The 23975-nt window shown below is 32.9% G+C and overlaps 3 protein-coding genes across 5 annotated transcripts in view; all 3 read left to right on the top strand.

The window, feature by feature from the left end:
• The first annotated feature begins 1116 nt into the window (after positions 1-1116).
• Positions 1117-15681, top strand: LOC145806396 (GTP-binding nuclear protein Ran-B1-like). The gene is made up of 6 exons (XM_082903225.1): positions 1117-1212; positions 1476-1545; positions 2644-2700; positions 3941-7552; positions 15075-15322; positions 15422-15681. The coding sequence occupies exons 1-4, from the start codon at positions 1210-1212 to the stop codon at positions 4057-4059; spliced, it is 249 nt and encodes an 82-aa protein (XP_082759351.1). The 5' UTR covers positions 1117-1209; the 3' UTR covers positions 4060-7552; positions 15075-15322; positions 15422-15681.
• On the top strand, positions 5172-6959 carry LOC114323855 (receptor-like protein 6). The gene is made up of 2 exons (XM_082900825.1): positions 5172-5570; positions 5805-6959. The coding sequence occupies exons 1-2, from the start codon at positions 5172-5174 to the stop codon at positions 6957-6959; spliced, it is 1554 nt and encodes a 517-aa protein (XP_082756951.1).
• Positions 15682-18305: 2624 nt separating the features above from the next.
• The window catches only part of LOC114313043 (receptor-like protein 6), a 253586-nt gene continuing 247916 nt past the window's right edge, over positions 18306-23975 (top strand). For all 3 annotated transcript variants that reach the window (XM_082903228.1, XM_028259360.2, XM_082903227.1), the window contains exon 1: positions 18306-21512. In XM_082903228.1, coding sequence (XP_082759354.1) covers positions 18449-21499 — 3051 coding nt within the window. In that variant the 5' untranslated portion in view covers positions 18306-18448 and the 3' untranslated portion in view covers positions 21500-21512. The remainder of the gene's footprint in view (positions 21513-23975) is intronic.

A 23975-nucleotide genomic window follows, 5' to 3' on the forward strand; every position in this document is an offset into this window, starting at 1 on the left:
TGTGAACCTTAAAAATAAAAAAAAAATAATAAAAAAAAGATTAGACGTATATTTAGCTTTGGTTGTGGATTTAAAAAAAAAAAAAGTTGGTTGTGAGCCTGAATAAATAAATAAATAAATAAAAGAAAAAAGATTGAATGTATATTTAGTTTTGGTTGTGAATCCTTTAAAAAAAAACATATGGGGAAATTAGTGATTACCCACCGCCAACCCATCTCTGTAGATATTTAAAGAATATCACTTACCCTACCCAATGAATAAGAAAAAAAGGGAAAAACCCATGTATTTGGCTTGGGTCTCCATGGATACCTATATGATAGGTTATTCATTGCCATCCCTAGGTCGAAATTTACTCAGCCACATCCACAATATGATGATTATCGTTTGAATATTTTTTTTGTTTAATTTACTATTTTTTAAAAAATTTATTTTGATTGGTTAATTTGCCATTCAATATTTTTCTTTCCACTTAGTAATTTTCATTGTTTTGATTTTAAACTTATTAGTAATTTTATTTTTATTTTCAGTACTTTCCACTGTTCATATTATATAAAAGCGCACTATTAGAAATTTTTGAAAAACATTTTAAAAAATTTATACAATAGCTATATGAGTATAGATCCACACTCATATAAGTATTACATATAATTTTTTTGAAACTAGCATTTCTGTTTATAAAATGATAAAAAAATACAAATTTGTGTTTTAAAAGTTTATTTCCTATTTTGTCGACAAAAATTAAAATTAGTATGTCACAACACTCAAAATCAAAATTTGTTTGAACAAATTTTTTTTTTCAATATTTTTTTTGAAAAATTAATAGTAAATAAATTCAAAAAACTAGCATATTTCACAAAAAAAAAGGCAAATTACATATACCCTTGAGGTTTGGCTAAATTACAAATACCTTCTGAAGTTTGAGAAATTACAAATTTCTTCCTGAATGTTATATTTGCATAACAAATTAGGGGGTAATTTGTTATGAAATATAAATCTCAGGGGACAAATTGTTATGAAAATACAAATCTCAAGGGGCGGGATGTAATTTCTGAAACCTCAGGGATATCTGTAATTTAGTCAAACCTCGAAGGAGGTATATGTAATTTGCCAAAAAAAAAAAGAAAAGAAAAAAAAGCAGGCGCCCCCGCCTCTTCTCTCTCTCTCTCTCTCTCTCCAAGACAAGTTCCTGTATCAAAATATTCAAATCCAATGGTAAAGCTTTCTTCTTTCTATTCTATTCTACTCTCTGATCCTTTCGATTTCGTCATTGTTTGATTTGGGTTTAGTTAGACTCTAGGGTTTTTCAACTTACAATTCCTGCCCTCAATGGATCACGATCTGTTCATTTTCATGTAAAAAAATTACACTTAACTAAAAAAAAAAAATAAATTAAAAATCATTTGAAGAATGTTACTAAGAATGGAGTTCTGGGTTTATATTTGAGCCGCTGATTTTGTAGTTTTTCGTCCTTGCAGGCTTTGCCGAACCAACAAACTGTTGATTACCCGAGCTTCAAGCTCGTCATTGTTGGTGATGGAGGAACTGGTATTTATTTTTTATTTTTACTTTTTAAATTTTTTTAAATTTTATTTATTTATTTATTTATTTTTGATTCTGTGATGTCGAAAAAAATTGTTTCTTTAAATGTCTGTCAAGCTTGAGGATATAAGAATTGTTTGGCACTGAGGAAAGATGAGCGCGTTGTGATTCTTTAGCTCATTTTTTTCCCTCAGAGCTGAAGTGAATCCAAAAGTATGTTTAGGGATTGTTTGGTTTTGTTTTCACTGTTTTTGTTTTCATTTGTCATTTTCGTTATTCATGTTTTCAAAAAATAAGAGAATGAGAATTTCAAGCATACCCTTGTTTTCGTATGTTTCTTTAGTTTTTATGAATCCATTTTTTGAGAATTTGGAAAGCAATATATTTATCAGTGTGTTTGGTTTGAGTTTTTTGGAATAAATTTTTTGAAACTGAGTTTTTTTATTTTCGTATTTTTTTTTGGTTTTTAGTGAACATTTTTAAATTTTTAAACATTTTTTTTTTACTTTTTTTAGATAGACCTTACTTAGATGTATCTAAAAAGTAAAAAATTTGTGAAAAAATATTTTTAAAAATTAATAAATACATAAAATACAAAAAATGTACTAAATTCTCGTATTTTTTTTTGTATTTTTGGTATTTAGTGAATTTTTAAAAGGTTTTTTTCACAATTTTTTTACTTTTTAGGGATATTTATGTTAGGTATGTCTAAAAAGTAAAAAAATTGCTTAAAATATTAAAAAAATTCAGTAAAAACAAAAAAATGAGAAAAACAAGAAAGTAAAATTTTCTAAAAAGTGTTTTTGGAAAAATGGAACCAAGCAAAGCTGTTTCCTAAAAATGGGTGTTTCAAAAAAGAAAAGAAAAGAAAAGAAAAATCCTGGAAACAGTTTGCCAAATGAGTTCTGTTTGTGTTGCTTATTTTTTTTCCTGTTAGAAAGAACAGTGTAGAAAGCAGTTTTCAATATTGAAGCCAAACACATCCTTACTTTTTCAAAGAAAGGTTTGATTTGAACTATTTCACGTGCACGAAGTTGAACAGTAGGTTGCTTGATGAATTTTGGTTCTTGTTGTTGAATTATTGAATATGTTTGAATGATGCAGGGAAAACAACTTTTGTGAAGAGGCATCTCACTGGTGAATTTGAGAAGAAGTACAAACGTAAGTGTATCAATAAAATCCTGATCTTTCTTGGGTTTGATTGTTTAATTTAATTGCTTCTACTTGATTGTATTTTTGTATGTGGAGGAGAAGAATTACAATTTACAATTCTAAGCGACATGATAATTTCCCCTTTAACTGAGTTCATATTATTTTCAATACCATGCATGCATGTTTATTTGATAATTATTGTTTTCGTTTTAAGGGTAAATTACATCGACATCCCCTGAGGTTTATGTTTATTACAGTTTCCCTTCTCACATTTTAGAAATTACATCTCCCTCCCTAAGATTTAAAGTTTCATGACAGATTCCTCTCTCAGCAATTTAATTTTTTTAAATACCAATTTCGCCCTCACTGGGTAAATTACATTGACACCCCCTCACATTTTAGAAATTACAATCCCCTCCCTAAGGTTTAGAGTAGCATTACCAATTGCCCCATTGGTTAGTATTAGTTGAAAAAAAAATTAATTGAAAAAAAAATAATTGAAAAAATTTTTTGTTAGTAAAATTTTTAAATTTCTATTTAAAAACCAACGAAAACTCATTTTTTGAATTTAGGCCTCTTAATTTTTAATTTTTTAAAATTTTTTCTAAAAATCAAACCATACATAGCCTAAGAATTTTTGATAAGTCATTTTTTACGTTGGTAACTTATTTAATTATTTGTTAATTTTATGACATTTTTACCATCTGAGGCCTGTTTGGTAACCATTTCGTTTTCAGTTTTCAATTTATATTTACAAAAATTTTAAAAACTGTCATAAAAACTTGTTTGATAATTTTTTTGGTTTATAAATTGTTGTCTCAATTTGTAAATTTGAGAAAAAAACGTAAATTCAAAAAATGAGTTTGCGTTGGTTTTTAAACAGAAATTTAAAAATTTTACTAACAAATTTTTTTTTCAAATAATTTTATTTTTTCAAATAATTTTTTTTCCAATTGATTTTTTTTTAATGACTTTTTTTTCCAACTAATACTAACCGAGAGGGCAATCGGTAATGCTATTTTAAACCTTAGGGAGGGGATTGTAATTTCTAAAATGTGAGGGGTATCAATGTAATTTACCCAGTGAGGGAAAAATTAGTATTTAAAAAAATTAAATTGCTGAGTGGGGAATCTGTAATGAAACTTTAAACCTCAGGGGCGGAGATGTAATTTCCAAAAGGTGAGGGAGAGAACTGTAATAAACATAAATCTCAAGGGGTGTCAGTGTAATTTACCCTTGTTTTAAACAGCAACCATTGTTGTCAAAGTTCACCCTTTGGACTTCTTCACAAACTGTGGGAAAATTCGATTTTATTGCTGGGATACCGCAGGGCAAGAGAAATTCGGTGGTCTTAGAAATGATTACTAGTGAGTGCTTGCACATCAGTAGTGACTATTTCCAAATCTAGACAGCTTTCTATTTCAACTGTTGCTTATGGATATGTGTATGGGTCTTTTTCAAAATTCATTTAACCAAGAGAATTCAACATGATGTTGTTGGAACCAATTACTTGATGGTAAGATATGTTGACTGTTATGGCTTTCATGCAGTTGTTTTCAACATCACAATAAAATATTTGAATGCTGACATGTGATTTTGTTGGGACAATTAAACACTGCAACTATGCTGCTGTTTGGTAGGAGTAGTTATGGGTTTGAACCAGCTGTGTAGGGAAGAGGGGGAATGGGATTGATTTATAACATGATTAAAACTTCAATAAGGAACTGATACTTTCTTTGATTGAGTAAATGGGAGTGCATATTACGTATATACACATTATAATTATATTTTTACACGAATAGTTATTTGGTGACACTGGTTACTGTTGGGTAATTTTTTTTAGGCACAGTGAGTAAATTTCATATTTAGAATACCTTACTCTAATGTTCCAATCAACATGAATGAAAAAGCTGGGGCTGCTTTAGTTTGCAAATTTTGTTGGTAACTAAATATTTTATATGATCTAATGAGTAATTTGGTAATGCTGGTGTTGGATTATTATTCTTGGTAGAAAGTTTTACCAGCAGTTTCAAGCATTTTGCGACAAAGTTGGCCAACATTGTAGTACTGATATCAACATGTCGAAATAGGCTGACATCTTGATACATCAGTTGATATGTATGATAATATTGTTTGACATTTTGATAGGACTACTACAACATAATGGCACTTTAACCATAGGAACTTTACGTTGGTCATGCTTGGTAAAGTGCCGTTCTTATGGATTTTACTTGATATTTTGATATGATGTTGCAAAATTTGAAATTCATCCTAAAAGCACCTCAATCTCGCCTTCAATCACTTCAATTACTCCCACATTCCATCAGCATTTGGTCACTTTGCCAATTTGACACATCTCAACCTATCTCATTCCAGTTTTTTAGGCTCAATCCCATCAGAAATTCACCCTGCTCAAACTAGTTTCACTCGATCTCTCCTATGGCAGCCAACTAAGACTTGAATCGTACAATTTCAGAACGATGCTCAAAAACCTATCCCAATTGCAAGAACTTGTCCTTTCTTTTGTAGATATATCTTCAGTTGTACCAATGTCTTTGACGAATATGTCTTCTTTGACATATCTGGATCTTAATCTCACTGGGTTGCACGGGAAATTACTGGATATCATTTTTCAACTTCCAAACTTGCAAATTCTCTCTTTAGGAGTCAACTTTGATCTCACTGGTAATTTACCCAAAGTAAATTGGAGTATTATTAGTTCCCTCAAGATGTTGAATCTCGTGTCTTCGAGTTTTTCTGAAGAATTACCTGATTCAATTGGCTATCTCAAGTCTTCGAATTCCTTGAATCTCACCAGTTGCAAATTCTCCTTGTCCATTCCTAAATTGCTTGGGAACCTATCACTGATAGTTTCAATGGTCAGATCCCATTTACTCTCTCAAATCTTAATCAGCTCACCCTTTTGGATCTTTTTGAAAATAATCTTGATGGGAAAATTCCTAATTTCAGTGGGCTAGACAACCTACAAACACTTCACTTGCACAATAACTCACTGAATGGGACACTACCATCTTGGTTGTTGAATCTTCCATCATTGACAGAATTAGACCCTGAGTAGTAATCAACTAATTGGCCAAATTCCTGAGTTCCAGCATAAATCAAAATTGATGAACATTGACTTGAGTCATAATGAACTATATGGCCCCATTCCACAATCAATTTCAAATCTTGTGAATTTGACCCAACATGATTTTTCGTCAAATAATTTTAGTGATGTTGTGGAGCTACAAACATTCTCAAATCTAAAAAATCTCGATTATCTTGATCTTTCATACAATAGTCTTTCAGTGAGTACAATCAACAATATCAACAATACCTTGCCTGAGCTTAGGTCATTCTATATGACTTTTTGCAAGATAAAGGACTTTCCTGATTTCTTTAAAGCCTTAGAGAATGTTAAACAACTAGACATTTCCAACAACAAAATTCATGGGAAGATTCCAAAACGGGTTGGCATCATCGGGAAGGCTTCATTGTGGTACTTAAATCTTTCCCACAACTTTCTAACAGGTATAAACCAATTTCCTTGGAAGAATCTTGAGATTTGTGATCTTCATTCCAACTTGATTCAAGGACAACTCCCAGTTCCACCACTCTCTGTACTTTACTTCTTCTTCTCACAAAATAAACTCACCGGAGAGATTCCTTCTTCAATTTGTAATGCAAGTTTCCTTTACATCCTTGATTTGTCTCACAACCCCTTGAGTGGTGCAATTCCACAATGTTTGGGACACTTAAGCAACGTTCTCTATGTATTAGATCTGCGGTTCAATGCCTTTCAGGGGAACATCCCCACGATATTTGGAAAGGGTAATCAGTTGGAAATTCTTAATTTGAATGGAAATGAGTTTGAAGGACCAGTTACACGATCCTTAACCAATTGTAGACAGTTACAAGTTCTAGACCTCGGAAACAACAAGATAAATGACATTTTTCCATACTGGTTGGGGACACTTCCAGAGTTACAGGTTCTTGTCTTGCGATCCAACAAATTTCATGGTCCAATAGACAATTCCAAGCCAAACCTTTCTTTCCCTAAACTCCGAATTGTTGACCTCTCCCACAATAAGTTCACTGGCCATTTGCCAGGGAGATATTTCAAAAATTTCAAAGCTATGAGGAATAAGACTATGCCAAATGAAAAATATTTGGGTGTTGGATCGTATTATCAAGCTTCTATTGCAGTGACAATGAAGGGGGTCATATATTTCTTTAACGGGAATTTTTACTCTCTTCACAGCAATTGATTTATCATCTAACAAATTCAATGGAGATATTCCAAATGTCATCCGAAGCTTAATTCTCTCATAGTGCTTAATTTATCTCATAATAGCCTTATGGGCTTTATTCCATTTTCTTTAAGAGACTTGACAGAGCTTGAATCACTATACCTCTCTTCAAACTTGCTCATTGGGAAAATTCCTAACCAATTAAAGAGTTTGACATTTCTTGAGGTCTTTAACCTCTCATGCAACCATTTTGATGGACCCATACCTGAGGCGAACAATTTGACACATTTGTAAATGATTCATATGTTGGGAACTCGAGATTATGTGGGTTTCTATTGTCAAAGGAATGTAAAGATAATGAAGCACAAGTTCAGCCAGGGGTGCTATGACAACAGGAAGATGAGTCAAATTTTGTAATTGGATTTACTTGGGAAGCCGTGGTGATGGGGTATGGTGTGGAACGACATTGGGATTGGTTATTGGATTTCTCATGTTCTTAATTGGAAGACCGAAATTGTTTGTAAGAATTGTTGAAGGGAAAAAGCATAAAACGGTGAAAATGTTGAGACAAGGTGGCAGGAGAAATTAGCAAATATGGATTATGTTTTCAGGTATGTGATGCTCATTCTTAGTTTTAATGATTTTATTTTGTTAGTTATCATGATTGTATTAAACTCTCTTAACTTCATGGTACTTGTTGCTTTTTTCTAGTTCTATATCTTTAAAAGTTTACTATCTAATTACAGAATAAGTAAAAGGTTATTATATATATTCTACTTAGGATCCTGCCTAATGCACATGTAGTTCTTTTTGTGCAAGAGTAACACTATGAGCAATTCACTCAAGAACCGGCAGTAATACATATAGAATTGTTTCATTGATAACAACCAAAACCAAAATAAAAAATATGGTTTGCTATGATTAGCTATTAAACCATTGCTAATGTTAATGTAGTTAGTTTCAAAAGCTAGTTTTGTACTGAAATAAACTGTATGATTGGATTTTCTATTGGTCAATCTTGATATATTTTGCCAAATAGTTGGATTACTACAATTTTGTTTTCCTCAATTTATGCTATACATCTTGATCATCTTGATTGGCTGTAATATTTTATGTCTGGTTGACTTTGGAAATCTTCATAGTTGCGCCATAAATGTTGCCAATTCAAGGGTTATCATATTTTGGTGTGAGACCAATAATTAATTCTACTTTACATAGATTCAAATATGGATATCGGTTACAAGTATGTGTTGAAGGTTTGGATTCACCTATTTCTCATCCCTAATGACAGGAGGACATGTATAAATTTTATAGTTCTTACATTGAACTTTGTATTCATAAAACTAGATTGGGTAAATTACAAATGCACCATTTGTAATTTGCTTAAAATACAAATTGTTCTTATAGGTTTAAAAATTACATCTTGCTCCTTCAACTTTTTAATTGCATAACAAATAATTCTCTTTTATTCTAATTAATAAATTATCAAGTTAATTAACAGTTTTTAATAATATTATAAATATAGTATAATTAAAATTCAGGTAATTTTATTATTGTATAGAATAATAGTTAAAATTTTTATTTTTTCTATTAATTCTGTTAAATAAAACTTTTAATTAGAGAATACATATAATTTCTAAAATCAAAAAGAACAATTCATATTATAAATAAATATCAGGAGGTATATTGTAATTTACCCAATTAAGATTCATGTATAGTTTAGTATAGTTAACTCTTTAACTTAAAAATATTTGTAGACTGCATATCTAAGTAAACGTGTTGCACTCATATCCCCTACCTTAACCCAACTGTCAATTGGCGGGCATTGGTGACATTAGTTCATTTGACATCACTTTACCCATCATACTTCAACTCGAAGATAGCTTTTGGTTGACTGGAATGATTTTGGGTAGTATAGAATGACTATTTTTTGATCAGTCAATAAAATAGTCATTTTTTAAAGGATAAAACATAACTTTAGTCTCTAAAATATGTGTTTCTTTCTTTTCATTTAGTTCCTTAAGTTTTAATTTTGTCATTTTGGTCTTTAAAGTTGTCAATTTGAGTCAATTTAGTCCTATATATCTCTAACATTTGTCTCCATTGATTACGGAAAAAGTATTTTATTTTTAGATAAAAGACAATTTTAATCCCTAATTAAATATGCGTCTTTGTCATTTTATTCCCTTAAATTTCAATTTTATCATTTTGGTCTTCAATTTTGTCAATTTGAGCTAAGACTAATTTTGATTTTGAAAACCAAAATGATAAAATTGAAACTTAAAGACTAAAATGATAAGGAATGCATACTTTGGGACTAAAACTGTCTTTTACCAATATTTCCGTTATCAATATAGATGGACGTTAGACCTAGAACCAAATTGACTCAAAATGACAATTTTGAAAATCAAAATGATAAAATTGAAACTTAAAGGACTAAAATGACAAGAAATACATACTTTGGGACTAAAACTGTCTTTTACTGATATTTTCATTATCAACATAGACGGGCGTTAGACCTATAGCCAAATTGATTCAAATTGACAATTTTGAGGATCAAATTATAAAATTAAAATTTAAGGGACTAAAATGACAAGAAACAAATATTTTAAGGAATAAAATTGTCATTTATATCATTTTTCTAAATTGGTGAATAGTAATTTTATTTGCAATACACATTTCTTTCTTTTTTATTGAATCAAATTTCAAAATAATTATTTCGATGGAAGAATCACACCATTCCAACATTTATTCTACTGAATCAAACACTAGCTAAAGTTCCAAGTGCTTGCTAGTTTTACATTTTCAGCATGTTTGTTTGGACAGACTTGGGCATGGGTTTGGATTAATAATTCAATAAAATGCGTAAAGACATAAGTATTCCTCATACAAAATGGAGGATTAGGGAGAGGTTTGGACTATCAATCTCATCGTATTATCTAGTATCAATCCAAACATAGGATATGATACACAATCTAAAAGAATAAATAATCTAAGTACTATCCTAAGAATGCTAATCCCATAAATTTGCTTAAACAAATATTGTCTTATAGAATTGAAGGGAAAAATCAAGCTATCCTTGCAATCTATAATGTTTATTTGCAAGCCACAGTAGCAATCTCCATGCCACATCTAATGACAAAAGCAAAATAAAATAAAAGTTATTCTAGTGAATTTCATGACCTTAAAGCCCCATTTCATGACCCTATTTGAATATTGGCCAATGATAATTTGTGGACCGACATGATGATTATGGTTTATAACTATGACTCTTTATGTGTTTGGTCTGTATTGACTGATTTGCTAAAGGCTTTCTATTGTCTTATGAATTTTTAAATACTAAATTTAAAATTAAAGTAAACAAAACCTCAAGTCTTTAAATATCATTCATGATGTAACAATTCGTCCCCACCATCTATGTGATATTGATATTGTATGCTTTGGGTTTGTGTACTATAACTGTATGCTTTGGGTCCATGGTCCATCACGGTTTTATCTTTATGGTATCTCACAAAGGACCTCACATTGTTGAGAAGGGACTATTCCATATATGGATGATCAGACTATCAATATCTATCTGATATGGGATTGGAGTGTCACACATGTCAAAATTGAATATATGTTGCCTATCTTCTTCTTTTTATTTTTATTTATTTATTTACATAAAACTTGAATTTTTTTCCTATTATCAATAATATCTTAAATTGCATGCATTTTTTTAATATGTATAATCTGAATGATTCCATGCATTTTATTTGTGATTTCAATTGCCTCATCATTTTCCCAACTTCTTATAAACAAAACACTGGAACTCACATGTTTTTCTCTAAATCCTTGTTGCAGATTAAGTTAGAAAACCATTTTGCTACTTTAACTTATGGTAATGTTGAAATCATGAAGTGGTTCATAAGGTAGCCATTGACAAAGTTTGGTTTGGGCTAATATTTGATAATGTTGTTGTAAAAGTAGATTGAGTGGTTGTGATATGGAACTATTCATGATGTCAGCTTGATTGTGTGCTTATGTGATTCCCTCCCCCCCTCCACTCAATGAGTATATATTTTGTCGAATTATTTTTATCATTAGACACGGATCATAAATTCATTCATATGTTTGACCATGTCGAAAGAAAAGCATACAAGAGTATTTTCATTTAAATTGCATTCCTTACAACTTATATAATTTACTCCACAACTATCTATATCAATGGAATGTTTTATTGAAGCTCTTCATCTCATACATTTCTTTTTATGTCATAGTGGATCTAATCTATAACATATATAAAAAAACGTATCTATAACATATATAAAAAGCGTAGAACTCATTCTAACGGTTGAGTCAAACGCTTGCAATGACGGAAAAGCCCCAACTTGAATTTGTGGCATATATAAAAAGAGGTCATCTATTCTAGGCTAGGGATACTTATTTTTAATCGTAGCTCGATTCAGTTTGCAATAATCTGTACACAATCTCAATGAACCGTCTTTCTTTTTAGCGAATAGGGCCGGTGCTCCCCAAGGTGAAGTATTAGGCCCCGTTTGTTTTAGGAGATAGAATGGAGGGGATTGATAGTGAGGGGATTAATAGTGAGGGGATTGTTAGTGAGTGGATTAATAGTGAGGAATTGTTAAATTATTTTTATATAAAATAATAAAACAAATAAAAAAATATAAAAAATTAAACATTATATTTAAAAAAAAAATCCCAATATATAAAAAATAAAAAAAATAAAAAAATTTCTAATTCCCTCTCTATTTTTCTAATACCATCTCTACCTCCTCCTTACCAATCCTCATTCCAAGGAGACTACTAATACCACGGGACTAATAGTCCCCTCGCCATCTTTCAAAACAAACACCCCATTAGTAATACCAAGGGATTAGTAATCCCAATCCCCTCCCTATAACCCCAAACAAACGGGGCCTTAGGGTGTATGAAGTCCTTATCCAACAACTCTTGTAATTGTTCTTTTAGGACAACTAACTCAGCTGGTGCAAATCTATACGGGGACATGGAAATAGGTGCCATACCCAGCACTAAGTCTATAGAAAACTGAACCTCCCAGTGAGGCGGTAATTTGGTGAGATCTTCAGGAAAGACATCTGAATATTCATAAACCACTCAGGGAAACGCATCTCGAACCCCACCACTTTTATCATCTAAGAAGGTTGTCAAGAGAGAGTTAAGTTCGCCTTGATCACATGGGTTATATAACAGCGGCAACGATCCGTCGGTTCTATCCCCCAAAAAAGAGAAGTAATCATCATCCAACATACATATAGTAACTCTCCTACGGTAGCAATCTATGATGGCACGGTAGGACAACCAATCCATGTCGATAATGACATCAAAATCATACATATCTAACAACACAAAGCTGAATGGAAGTCGACGACTGGCGACCTCAATTACACACCCACGATATCCCTGATTCAAAACGATCTTACCCCCAATGGGTGACTCTACCACAAGCGGTGACTCTAGTTGCTCACTTTCTAACCCCAATAAGGATGCAAATACTGATGCTATGAATGAGTGGGATGCCTCGGTATCTATCAACACACTGGCCCAAGTATTAAAAATAAGATAAGTACCTCTCAGAATTTCCAGTTGGCCACATTGGTAACATACACCACGGATTTGACCCATGTTCCCAGAATTTCCACCCGTCACAGAACTAGAAGACTCGGTCTACTATGGTGGTGACTGAAATGATGAAGATGAACCCCTAGATTTCTTAGAAGATCCTGAATCACCTCAGGATTCTGAGTAGCGCCCGTCTTCTTTAACTTCTGTCTTGCCTCTTCTGCCTCTACCATAATTTCTATATGCGGCGTGGCCTCTACTAACCGATCATAATCACGAATCATATTTCCAACCATCTTATCAAGATTTTTGGTCTTAATTGCTTCTCAAATTCTAGACATCGGCGCTCTTCTGTCACCACAAGTTTGGGTGCAAAGCGGGAAAGGCTAGTAAATGTGGCTTCAAATTCGGCCACAGGAGTGTCAAGCTGCAATAGCTCTTCAAACTGCCTCCTCAACCGTTCCCTAATAGTGGGAAAGAGGAACTTCTCCTAGAAGGAGCATGTGAATGCCTCCCAAGTGTGCTCTACATGGCTCTTGGCATACTTCTATCATTGCCCGGCCTCTCCTTTCAGTTGATAGGTTGCTAATGCCACCCTAAATCATCCTCACGAGTATCTAAAATCTCAAAAGATTTAACAATTTGCTCTAACCACTCATCCGCTTTCATAGGGTCAAGCCCCGCCACTAAACTCGGCGGAGTTTGAATGGAAGAATTCCTTTTTCAGGAAAGAAGTTCTAGTCTCCCCTTCGACGGTCCTAGCTGCTTGTTCCGCTCTTAATTTGTCCATGGACTCCCTAAGAGCCCCTGCCATCTCCTGGGCCAAAGCCCCCCTTTGCGTCTTGGGCCGGTGGAGCGGCCACATTGTTTTGACCCACTCCTTCTTGTGGAGGGATCTCCGGTTGGGCTAGAATATTCTTACTGTCCTGACGAGGTTTGCCATGGCCTCTACCATGTCCTGACATTCTATAAGAGTCACAGAGAAGATTAAATTCGTGACTCGTGTTTCTACACTTTGTCCCACTCGTCCCACACGCATTAGCAGGAGAACATACATATATTCAATTCACATTTGGCAATCCACATATGCACTTTGTCACATAGAGCACATATGAACCACTTTTCTAAGATATCAATATGTACCACGGTGCTCAAAGACTTCCAAGTGGAAAATGTATTGATTAGGTGCCATTCCAAAAGGACTTCAATGAGTGCAGTGGATCCAAGTTGTATCCTAGAAGTTTGATCCCATACCCACATAATCATGCAAACACATATACCATACAAGACAGCCTAACGTCCCTTCCTACCATAATAAACCCATTGTGGCAAGGGCGCGTCCGATGAACTCAAGGTATTCAAACCTGGTTAGCTCTGATACCAGTTTGTAACGCCCCCAAAAGACATAATATAAATACATCAATCGAACACAATTAACTTCAAAAGATCCTCTTCCTCCTTGAACTAAGATTTTCCCTTTACAGGTCCATGTTCAACATGATAATTACACATCCATATATAAAATAGTTCCATAAGCTAGAGGACAACATGAATAGCCCTAAAGGCTTATAACAATTCAAAGCATTACCTTGTTACAACCAAATTAGTTGTATATAAGATCATGCATGTGTATATAACGTATTCTTTTGGCTTGTTTCGGAGTATTAGGTGAGCATTTATTTGTTTTAGCATATTATATGTGTGAGTCACATATCATATTCATTGTTATACCATGAGGCTAAATGTTTAATTGAAATATCTACATGAATGCCCAATGGATGGAGGTTGTCTTGTTTGTATTGGGATGTAGTTGATTCTTATACTTCTGAGTTTGTACAAAAAGGATTTTCAAAAAGGCATGAAATCAAAGCATAACCAAAATCAAGTCTATATTTGATTGCCTCATATAGTAATGTTAGTATTAATAATAATTGGAACATGAATATTTGTTGATTATAAAAACCACATCACGACTTAGTAAAGGCCGATCTTTTGATCGGGTGAGGGGGGGTTCAATTAATGACATTCTCCTTTCATACCTAAGTTTCCGAGCCGAAATACTTTGGTTATGACGAACAGTGGCCTTTGGCACGAGTCGCGGGTTACCTAATTTTTTAAAAAGATTAGGTGGCGACTCTAAAATCTAGTGATGTAGTCAATTTTGTGCAAATGTTTTGCAATAAAATGAATTTTCTATAAAAGTTATGGGATCAAGACTCATTTTCTGTTTCACAATATTGCACTAGTGATATCAGATAGGAGATTGAGAGTCTGAATTGTTGGGCACGCTTGGTAATCCCAAAGGCATCCTACATCTACTTAGGGCCACCTCTTCTCTTTGTACATGTGTAACTACTAATAACTGCTCATCTGATAACTCATCTCCCTTGTGCTTCTCACGTGTTAAATAATACTCAAAGGTTGCACCTATTGCTCACATGATTTGTTTTAAAGGTAGGACTGTTTAATGATTTAGGTATCTGTATGTTTCCCTTTGCTTACCACGTGTTGTCTTCTGATTGGATGGCTTAATTATGGCGCCAATAGTGTCAGGTCTCTCTTCAAAAAGGGCAAGGTTGGTGTCCAAAAGATTCTACACAACTTCTTCAAGGCCAATGAGACCTCCATCTAGGTCTTAGTTTGATACACCGGAGACCAGTTCGCCAACTTACATGCTTGTGTTATCCCTAACAACTTTGTTGGAAGGAAGCAATATATGCTCAGGTCCATCGTCGACCCTAACTACACCGTCAAATTCTTTGATCGGACAGAGGCTAACTGCTTCACTTTACAAGGTATTTCTCTGTCTCCTTCTTTCCTCATACACTGCGACCACTTAGTTAGCCAACATTCCAAGTGCATCCTTAATAAGTTTAAATTTATTTTTTGATCAGGCGTCTCGTGCAGCGTCGTCTCTCTCATACATCTCTTTGACAATGGCATATTGACCACATGGTGCTCCTCTTGGTGCTATGATCAGGACTCGAGCCTATGCTCTGATACCAACTGATGCATGGAAGCATATCGGAAAGATGAGTAAACGATAAGATTAAACCACAAACAAATCCGAACTAGAGATACTCTGTGTAGAACAAATAATATTGAGAAAAATCTCAATTTTTTATTAATCAAATATTATACTTAAACTGAACAACCCCAAGGCTTACAACCTTACTTATAATAAAACTACTTCTTGAATAGCAATAAGCTAATAAAACTTAAAATAAAAATCAAAACCATTAGAATAGAAAAATTACATCATATCAAATTAAGAAACTAAATAAAATTATACTATTCTATACTAAATTAGAATATTCCTAATTAAATATTAATTCTAAAATATAAAATAAAAATATATAATAATTTTAAATCTCAGTCTTCATCAGATACTGTTTTGTCTATAAAAAGACTTGATGTATTCGTTTTTTAGTATCCCAACTATTGAGTTTTGATAAGAAAATCTTGTATACTCCTTGGATAGTTGTTTTACAAAAACTCACATAACACTTTAAATACTTTGCATCCTACATTGTTCGTTCTACATTCTAGGCTGGTTGGGTAATTAGAGTCGTTTATAAATGGAGGTCGAAACTCAAGCTTTGTAGTGTCCTGAAGATCAAGAAGACTAACTGGGTGCTAGTAGATAATGGCGGAGCTACGAATTTAGTGAAGGGGGGCACAAGTTAATGACAACATTGAATTTTTTTCCCCTCTAAAAAACAACAATGAGATATTATTACACTTAAATATTAAGAGTCCGTTTAGATAAATGTGAATTTTAAATTAAATGATTTGAGGTTAAATTTTATAGAAATATTGGAGAGTGACCATGTTAGGTGGATTGGAAAATTAAAAAAGAAGGTAAGTTAAGATAGAAATAATATATTTTAGTAGAGAAATTCTATAAAACATACCGCAAAAAAATGTCTATCATATGTCGCAATTATGATCTTTATGATCTTTAATTATAATACATTATAGTGTTGGATATAACTTAGTTATATCTTCTTATTGTTGTTATTTTGATTATGATTGAAGAAGTTTTTAGTTATGCATCAAGTAATGGTTAGTTATAGCTCATTCTAATGTTAGTTATAACCTATTGTGGCCGTTCAAAAAAAAAGTTATAACCTATTGTGATTTTTTTGTGGTTACGATTGAAGATGTGTTGCTTATAATTTATATAGTGGTCATTTTAGTTATGAATGGAAATATTTGTTTATGATACTTTATAATAGCAATACCACAAAGTCATAACTTGTATATGGTACACCCCTTTTGGAGGTGTATAATAGAATGACCCATTTTAGTAGGTTCATTGTAATTAGATGGAAAATTTATAATAGAGGGCAATATTGCAATTTTAAAAAGGGATACTATTGTAATTTTATGGAGGATATACATGATATAATCTATATATATAGAGGTACAAATATAGTTATCGAAAATTTAAGGGGGGGGGGGGGGGTTGCTGGTCCCATGGTGGCTCCGTCCTTGCTCGTAGAGTTACTACGAGTCATTGTGTTAGGTATATTTAGGTGAAAGCTATAAATCCTCTTGACTTTGTCTTTATATTCCTAAAGTGTGTTTATATATTAGATTTTAAAAGAGATTTGTAAATAGATAAAAAAGAAAAAGTGAAGAGAAATATAATTAAAATATAAATTAAATTTTTATCACTTTTTCCTTTTTTTTTTTTTTTCATTTTCCTCTACAATTTCCTTCGAAAATCCTAAATTCAACAGTGTGATTGTTAGTTTAACTAATTTCTCAAACTTTTCCCATGAGCAAGAGATTTTTCTACAACTTATAAAGGACGGGTCTTCTTGGTCATCTCCAATGGGGCCTCTAACTGTACCACCAGTTTTGGATGAGAAATAAGTGGTGAGTAAGAGTTCTAAGTCAAGCCAATGTTGAAAAGTATTCATGCTTGAAGATTTATATGCACATTAATGGTACGTTTACTGAATTTGAGTTGGTTTGAATTTGTATATATTGGTTGTTCAACAGGTCATTAAGGAGGATACCAGTCATCCAGGTTGATGCTGGTTGATAAGGATGATAGTTACGATTGACGAGAGTGACAACTGTATTTGACAAGGGTGATGCCAATCATCTGACCACGTCATTTGGGTAGAGTGGAGCTCCCACTATTTCAGTGGACCAAGCATTTTTCTTATTTGTTAGATGTAGTTAAACAGTTGGGTTAGATAAATGTGAATTTGAAATGTATAGATTTAACATTAATTATTAATTATTTAATTAGAGTAATTTAAATTTAAATTTAAACTTGATAGTTTATATATAAATTTCAAGATTGAATTAAACAGTTTTATCGTAATAAATTTGACATAACTATACGGAAGTTTTCTAACTATCAAGATCATACTCTAAGAGAAATTTTATAATGCACATCCCCAGTTATGACATTTGTGATATTTAGTTATGACATGTTATTTACGATTTGATTATGACTCATTGTGATATTGATTATGATTTATTTTGATTATCATTTTAGTTATGATAAAAAAAGTACTTTATGTGGTTATGACTTATTATTATTATTTTTTTAATTATGACTGAAAACGATTTAGTTATGACATTTATTATCATAACTTGTATATGATACACATCATTTTAAAAATATGTATTATAGCGTGACTCCATACTAAAATATATCTCTTCTATCTTAAACAATATTCTTCAATAATTTTTCTCTACGCTTGTAATAGTCAACTTTATAATATTTTTAATAAAGTCTCCTGATTTGAAAGTCACACTTATCCAAACATATACTAGCAGACTATATAAGAAGGTATGGGTTGGAGCAATGCTATCATCACCCAAATCTACTTATTCTCTTCTCTTTTTCTCCTATCCCCCTCATCATTCCGCTTATTTTTGTTGAATAAAAAGAAAAAATGGGGCGATTTATATCAGTGTTTCAAATCTTGTTATATCTCATGCTGCAATATCAGGTTAGTTGTTTGTTATCTCTGTCTACCTTACCTTCCACAAATCATTTTTGTCCTCATGATGAGAGGCATGCACTACTTCAATTTAAGCAATATTTTACTATAAACAGTTCTGCTTCTTCCTTTTGTGGTTATCCAAAGACGTTGTCTTGGAATGAGAATTCTAGCAATTGTTGTTCATGGGATGGGGTGACATGTGATGGGCTGACGGGTCATGTGATTGAGCTTGACCTCTTTTGTAGCCAACTCTATGGCACCATCCATCCTAACAACAGCCTCTTCCAACTATCTCACCTACAATTGCTTGATCTCAGCTTCAATGACTTCAATTACTCCCATATTTCATCAGGAATTGGCCATTTTCCAAGTTTGACACATCTTGACCTATCGTTTTCCAAATTTTCAGGCTCCATCCCATCAAAAATCTCCCACCTATCCAAACTAGTGTCACTCGGTATTTCTTCCGATGATGCTGGATTACTAAGACTTGAACCACACAATTTTAGAATGTTGCTCAAAAACCTAACCCAATTACAAGAACTTGCGCTTTTGCAAGTGAACATATCTTCAAGTTTACCCAATTGCTTGATGAATTTGTCCTCTTTAAGGACTCTACACCTTCCCTTCACCACATTGCATGGGGACTTACCACATGAAATTTTGCTCCTTCCGAACTTGCAAGAACTTGAGTTATCAGGTAACAATGATCTAACTGGTGTTTTTCCAATGGTAAATTGGAGCAGTGGTAGTAACCTCACGATGTTACATCTCGGGCTTACGAATTTATCTGGAGAGGTACCTGATTCAATTGGCCATCTCAAGTCTTTATTTTCCTTGGGCCTCTCCCATTGCAACTTCTTTGGGTCCATTCCTAAATCACTAGGGAATCTTACACAGATTACGTATTTGGATCTATCGTGGAACAATTTCAATGGTCAGGTCCCTTCTACACTCTCAAATCTTAAGCAACTCACAAGCTTAATTCTTGTCTACAACAATCTAGATGGGACAATTCCGGATGGCTTTGGTAAGCTCATAAATCTAGAGTTTTTAATTCTTGGAGACAACAATTTTCGTGGCCGATTCCCATGTTGGGTGGTAAACTTGACGCAACTTGTTGCATTTGATGTATCAAATTGTACACTCACAGGTCCCATTCCACAATCAATTTCAAAACTTGTGAACTTGACTACCCTCGATCTTTCATCAAACAATTTTAGTGGTGTTCTGGAGTTCCAGGTCTTCTTAAACCTCAACAAACTTGAGTTTCTTGATCTTTCTTTAAATAATCTGTCAATCAAAACCAGTAGTAATAACAATGGTACCTTGCCCAACCTTTCAACATTCCGTTTGTCCTCTTGCAATATAAACGAGTTCCCAGATTTCTTAAGAAACTCAAATTATCTCCAAACACTAGATCTTTCCAACAACAAAATTCATGGTCAAATTCCAAAATGGGTTGGGCAAGCTTCATTCCTCCAAACACTAGATCTTTCCAACAACAAAATTCATGGTCAAATTCCAAAATGGGTTGGGCAGGCTTCATTTCTCCAAACACTAGATCTTTCCCACAACAAAATTCGTGGTCAAATTCCAAAATGGGTTGGGCAGGCTTCATTTCTCCAAACACTAAATCTTTCCCACAACAAAATTCATGGTCAAATTCCAAAATGGGTTGGGCAGGCTCCATATCTTTTAGATCTTTCTCATAACTATCTTCAAGGACCAGTGCCAGTTCCAACACTCTCTATGTCTTACTTTTTGATCTCACACAATAAGCTCACTGGAGATATCCCCTCATCGATTTGCAATTTGAGTTCCCTTGTCCTCCTTGATTTTTCTCATAACAAACTGAGTGGTGTAATTCCACAATGTTTGGGAAACTCCAGCAATGTGCTATCGGTGTTAGATCTACAGATGAATGATTTTCATGGGACCATTCCAACGACATTCGAAAAGAGTAATCATTTGAGGAATCTTAACTTGAATGGAAATCATTTGGAAGGACAAGTACCACGATCTTTGGCCAATTGTAAACACATGGAAGTGCTAGATCTCGGAAACAACAAACTAAACGATACATTCCCCTACTGGTTGGAGTCTCTTCCAGAATTGCAGGTTCTTATCCTGCAATCAAATAGATTTCATGGTCCAATAAACACTTCAAGGATTAAAGTTCCCTTTCCTAAGCTTCGAATCATAGACCTCTCTCACAATAAGTTCACTGGACTTCTGCCAGTAACATATTTCAGAAATTTCAAAGCCATGAGACATGTGGATAAAAATAAAACAGCCTTGAAATATATGGGGGAAAATTATTATCAAGATTCTGTAAAACTAGTCATAAAGGGGTTGAATGTTGAACTATCAAATATTCTATCCATCTTCACAACAATTGACTTCTCAGACAATAAATTCAAAGGAGAGATTCCAAATGTCATCGGAAGGCTACAAGCTCTCCGATTGCTTAATTTTTCTCATAACTGCCTGACGGGTGATATTCCATTATCATTGGGAAATCTATCAATGCTTGAATCATTAGACCTCTCTTCGAACCAACTCACTGGGGATATTCCAGAGCAACTCACGACTCTGACGTTCCTTGCAGTCTTAAACCTTTCAATGAACCATCTAGTTGGACCCATACCTCGAGGCTATCAATTTGATACATTTCAAAATGATTCATATGTTGGGAACGTGGGATTATGTGGATTACCCTTGTCAAAGGAATGTGGAGATAGTGAGGCAAAACATCAACCACCTCTTGTATTTCAAGAGGAAGGTGATACAATTTTTTTAGGTGGATTTACTTGGAAAGCTGTGGCGATGGGGTATGGATGTGGAATGGTATTGGGATTGGTTATGGGATATGTCATGTTCTTAATTGGAAGACCAAAGTGGTTTGCCAGAATTGTTAAAGGAGAACAACATAGGAATGTGAAAAGTATAAAGCAGATTGGTTACCAAGGAGGTATGAGAAGAAATCAACAAACTTAGAAGGCGTTTTCAGGTATGATGTTGAAGTTCTGCATTTACTTGTATTAAATTAATAAAAATATCCATTTTTATTATTGTCACATCTATAGTAAATGTTACCTGCAACGTTATATATAGTTGGCTTTATATGAAGGTGTGGAAATAGTTCCATATGGTTGGATCACATGCTTAATTGTGCAAGAAATTAAATTTTCGCAAAATATGATTTTTCCAAGGGTTAAATGCCTATTTGGGGTGATTTTAGTGTTTTAGAAAATACGAAAAACTTGTCTTCAAAACTATATCCAAAATATATTTTTGAAATTTTTTTTTGAAAACAATCTTTTCAAGGAATACAAAAATGCTATTTTTTAATTTTCAAAAAATGAAAACCTTGTGACATTTTTTTTTTGATTAAAAGAAAATGTGCCAACAAGTGACTTTAGGGAATGTTTAGTACTGGGATTAGGGTGAAAAATGTCTTAAAAGTAAGTAAAAAAGTTTAGAACAATATATATATATATATATGTATGTGTGTGTGTGGGTATTGATTAATGAAAAGTATATTAAATTCAATGGTAAGTATTTTGAATTTAATGAAAAAATGCCTAGTGTTTTCACGTTTGTTTGATGGGATTCACTCATGGGATAGACTCCATATCCGGAATATAGAATAGTTTATTGTTAGGTTCAAAAATTTTATATCAGAGTAATAATCTATGCAGACTTTTGTCTCAAATTTGTTGGATTATTCCGTCGCATGGAGGGGGTTTGGGATACAAAACCCAAGATATAACAATTCTCATAGGATTAGATAGTAAAAATACATTTTTAACCCTCAACATTTCTAATGTTCCGGTGGTCAAGATGCTCTGTTCCACACTTGGTTTAAGATGGTTCCACGCTTGGTTCCATTGTTTTTGTTTTTTTGTTTTTTGTTTTTGTTTTTATTATTATTATTTACATGTGCTTCTTGTTACTGTTATGCTTTTTTTTTTATTATTATTTTTTTTTCATTTTTTTATGTACCATGGATCTATGCTATGATGTGTATCTATGAATGGAGGTTAGTGTTGGATTTGACGTAAACATTTATGGTAATAATTATACATAGTAAAGTAAAATAAAATTTAAAAATCTTAACTAAAAATTAAAATAAATTTTCGTGATTTTCATTGATGTTCTATTTATTTATTTTTTTAAAAGTTCTAGTCAGAAAATTAAATAAAATTTACAACTCAGATTTAGTATTTCTATTATTTCTGGTTTGGCATGTCTTGAAAAAGACAAAAAGTCAAAAAATTGCTTAAAAAGCTAAAAAGTTATTACTATTCACAAAAAAATACAAAAAAAAAAAAAAAAAAAATTTACACATAAAAAAATGCAACTCAACATTTTGCTGAAGTGATGGGCTGTTCGCGCAATTGGTCTACTGTACTGGTCTAGAAATGATTGCCTCCTTCGCGGGCAACCATTTAGACTGTGTTGTTCGGCCCGTGGGGGCCACCACATGCCACCTTTTGATAACCTGAACCGTTCAATATGTAGAACTCGTTAAGTACTATATGTCTGTAAAAAATTACGTTGATCGAATATCACTAACTATATGATCAAATTAGTTTTGTATAAAAAAAAAGGATGGTGTTATAGTTAACCATTGAACAAAAACTAATCCGATCAATGTGATTTCGATATTCGATCAATGTGATTTTTTAAATCGACGAGTTCTACATATTCAACGGTTTAGATTATCAAAATGGGACTCGTGGTGGGTTTCACGGGCCGAACAGCACAATCTAAATAGTTGGCCGTGAAGGAGGCAATCATGTCCTTATCTCCTACGCTCTGCCTGGAAAAAGGTGTCGTACAGCCTATTACACTTACTTCTCCTATACACTTATTTATACAATTTTTTATTACGCATTTTTTCGTAAAACCACAAAAAGTTAACCCAAACATCCATCTTTTTTTCCTCAACTTTTTAGTCCAAAAAGACAAAAAAGTGTACTCATTTAGGACACCCCAAACAACCCCCTAAAGGGCAAAATATTCTTTTGAATAGTTATCTTTCTTCATAATATGACAAACAAATATAGGATTTAATAGAATAGTCATTTGCTGTCATCTAATCTCATATATAAACAAACATGAGATATCCATCATTTCAATCAAATAGTCAAGAGATTATTTATCTCAGGATTAACAGTCTGATAGATTATAATCTCTCTTCATCTAGTCTGCCTAAACAAACATGACCTTAAGTCCTTGTTTACAATAGAATTATCATTGTAGGTCCATAAAGTGAAGAATAGAAGTTTATTGAAGATAATGGTATGGAGATCCTTGTGGAAATAATTTCTGTGTACAACATTCATTACAAAATCAGCATGACCAGGTCATCACTAACGTTAAAAAGAATTCTAATACGTTTGGTGTAACTGTTAAAATAATTTATAGATTATAACTTAACAGATTATACATTATGACTTTAATCAGA

This window comes from Camellia sinensis, chromosome 13 (genome assembly GCF_055761805.1).
Source record: "Camellia sinensis isolate YWXY chromosome 13, ASM5576180v1, whole genome shotgun sequence".
NCBI classification, from domain to species: Eukaryota; Viridiplantae; Streptophyta; class Magnoliopsida; order Ericales; family Theaceae; genus Camellia; species Camellia sinensis.

Excerpts from the sequence above, each read along its gene's own strand:
- LOC145806396 (XM_082903225.1), top strand. Across the intron at positions 1,546-2,643 it reads TGTTGGTGATGGAGGAACTG|GGAAAACAACTTTTGTGAAG; the intron begins GTATTTATTTTT and ends TGAATGATGCAG. Across the intron at positions 2,701-3,940 it reads ATTTGAGAAGAAGTACAAAC|CAACCATTGTTGTCAAAGTT; the intron begins GTAAGTGTATCA and ends TGTTTTAAACAG.
- LOC114323855 (XM_082900825.1), top strand. The coding sequence starts at position 5,172 with ATGCTCAAAAACCTATCCCAATTGCAAGAACTTGTCCTTTCTTTTGTA. Across the intron at positions 5,571-5,804 it reads TATCACTGATAGTTTCAATG|CATAAATCAAAATTGATGAA; the intron begins GTCAGATCCCAT and ends CCTGAGTTCCAG.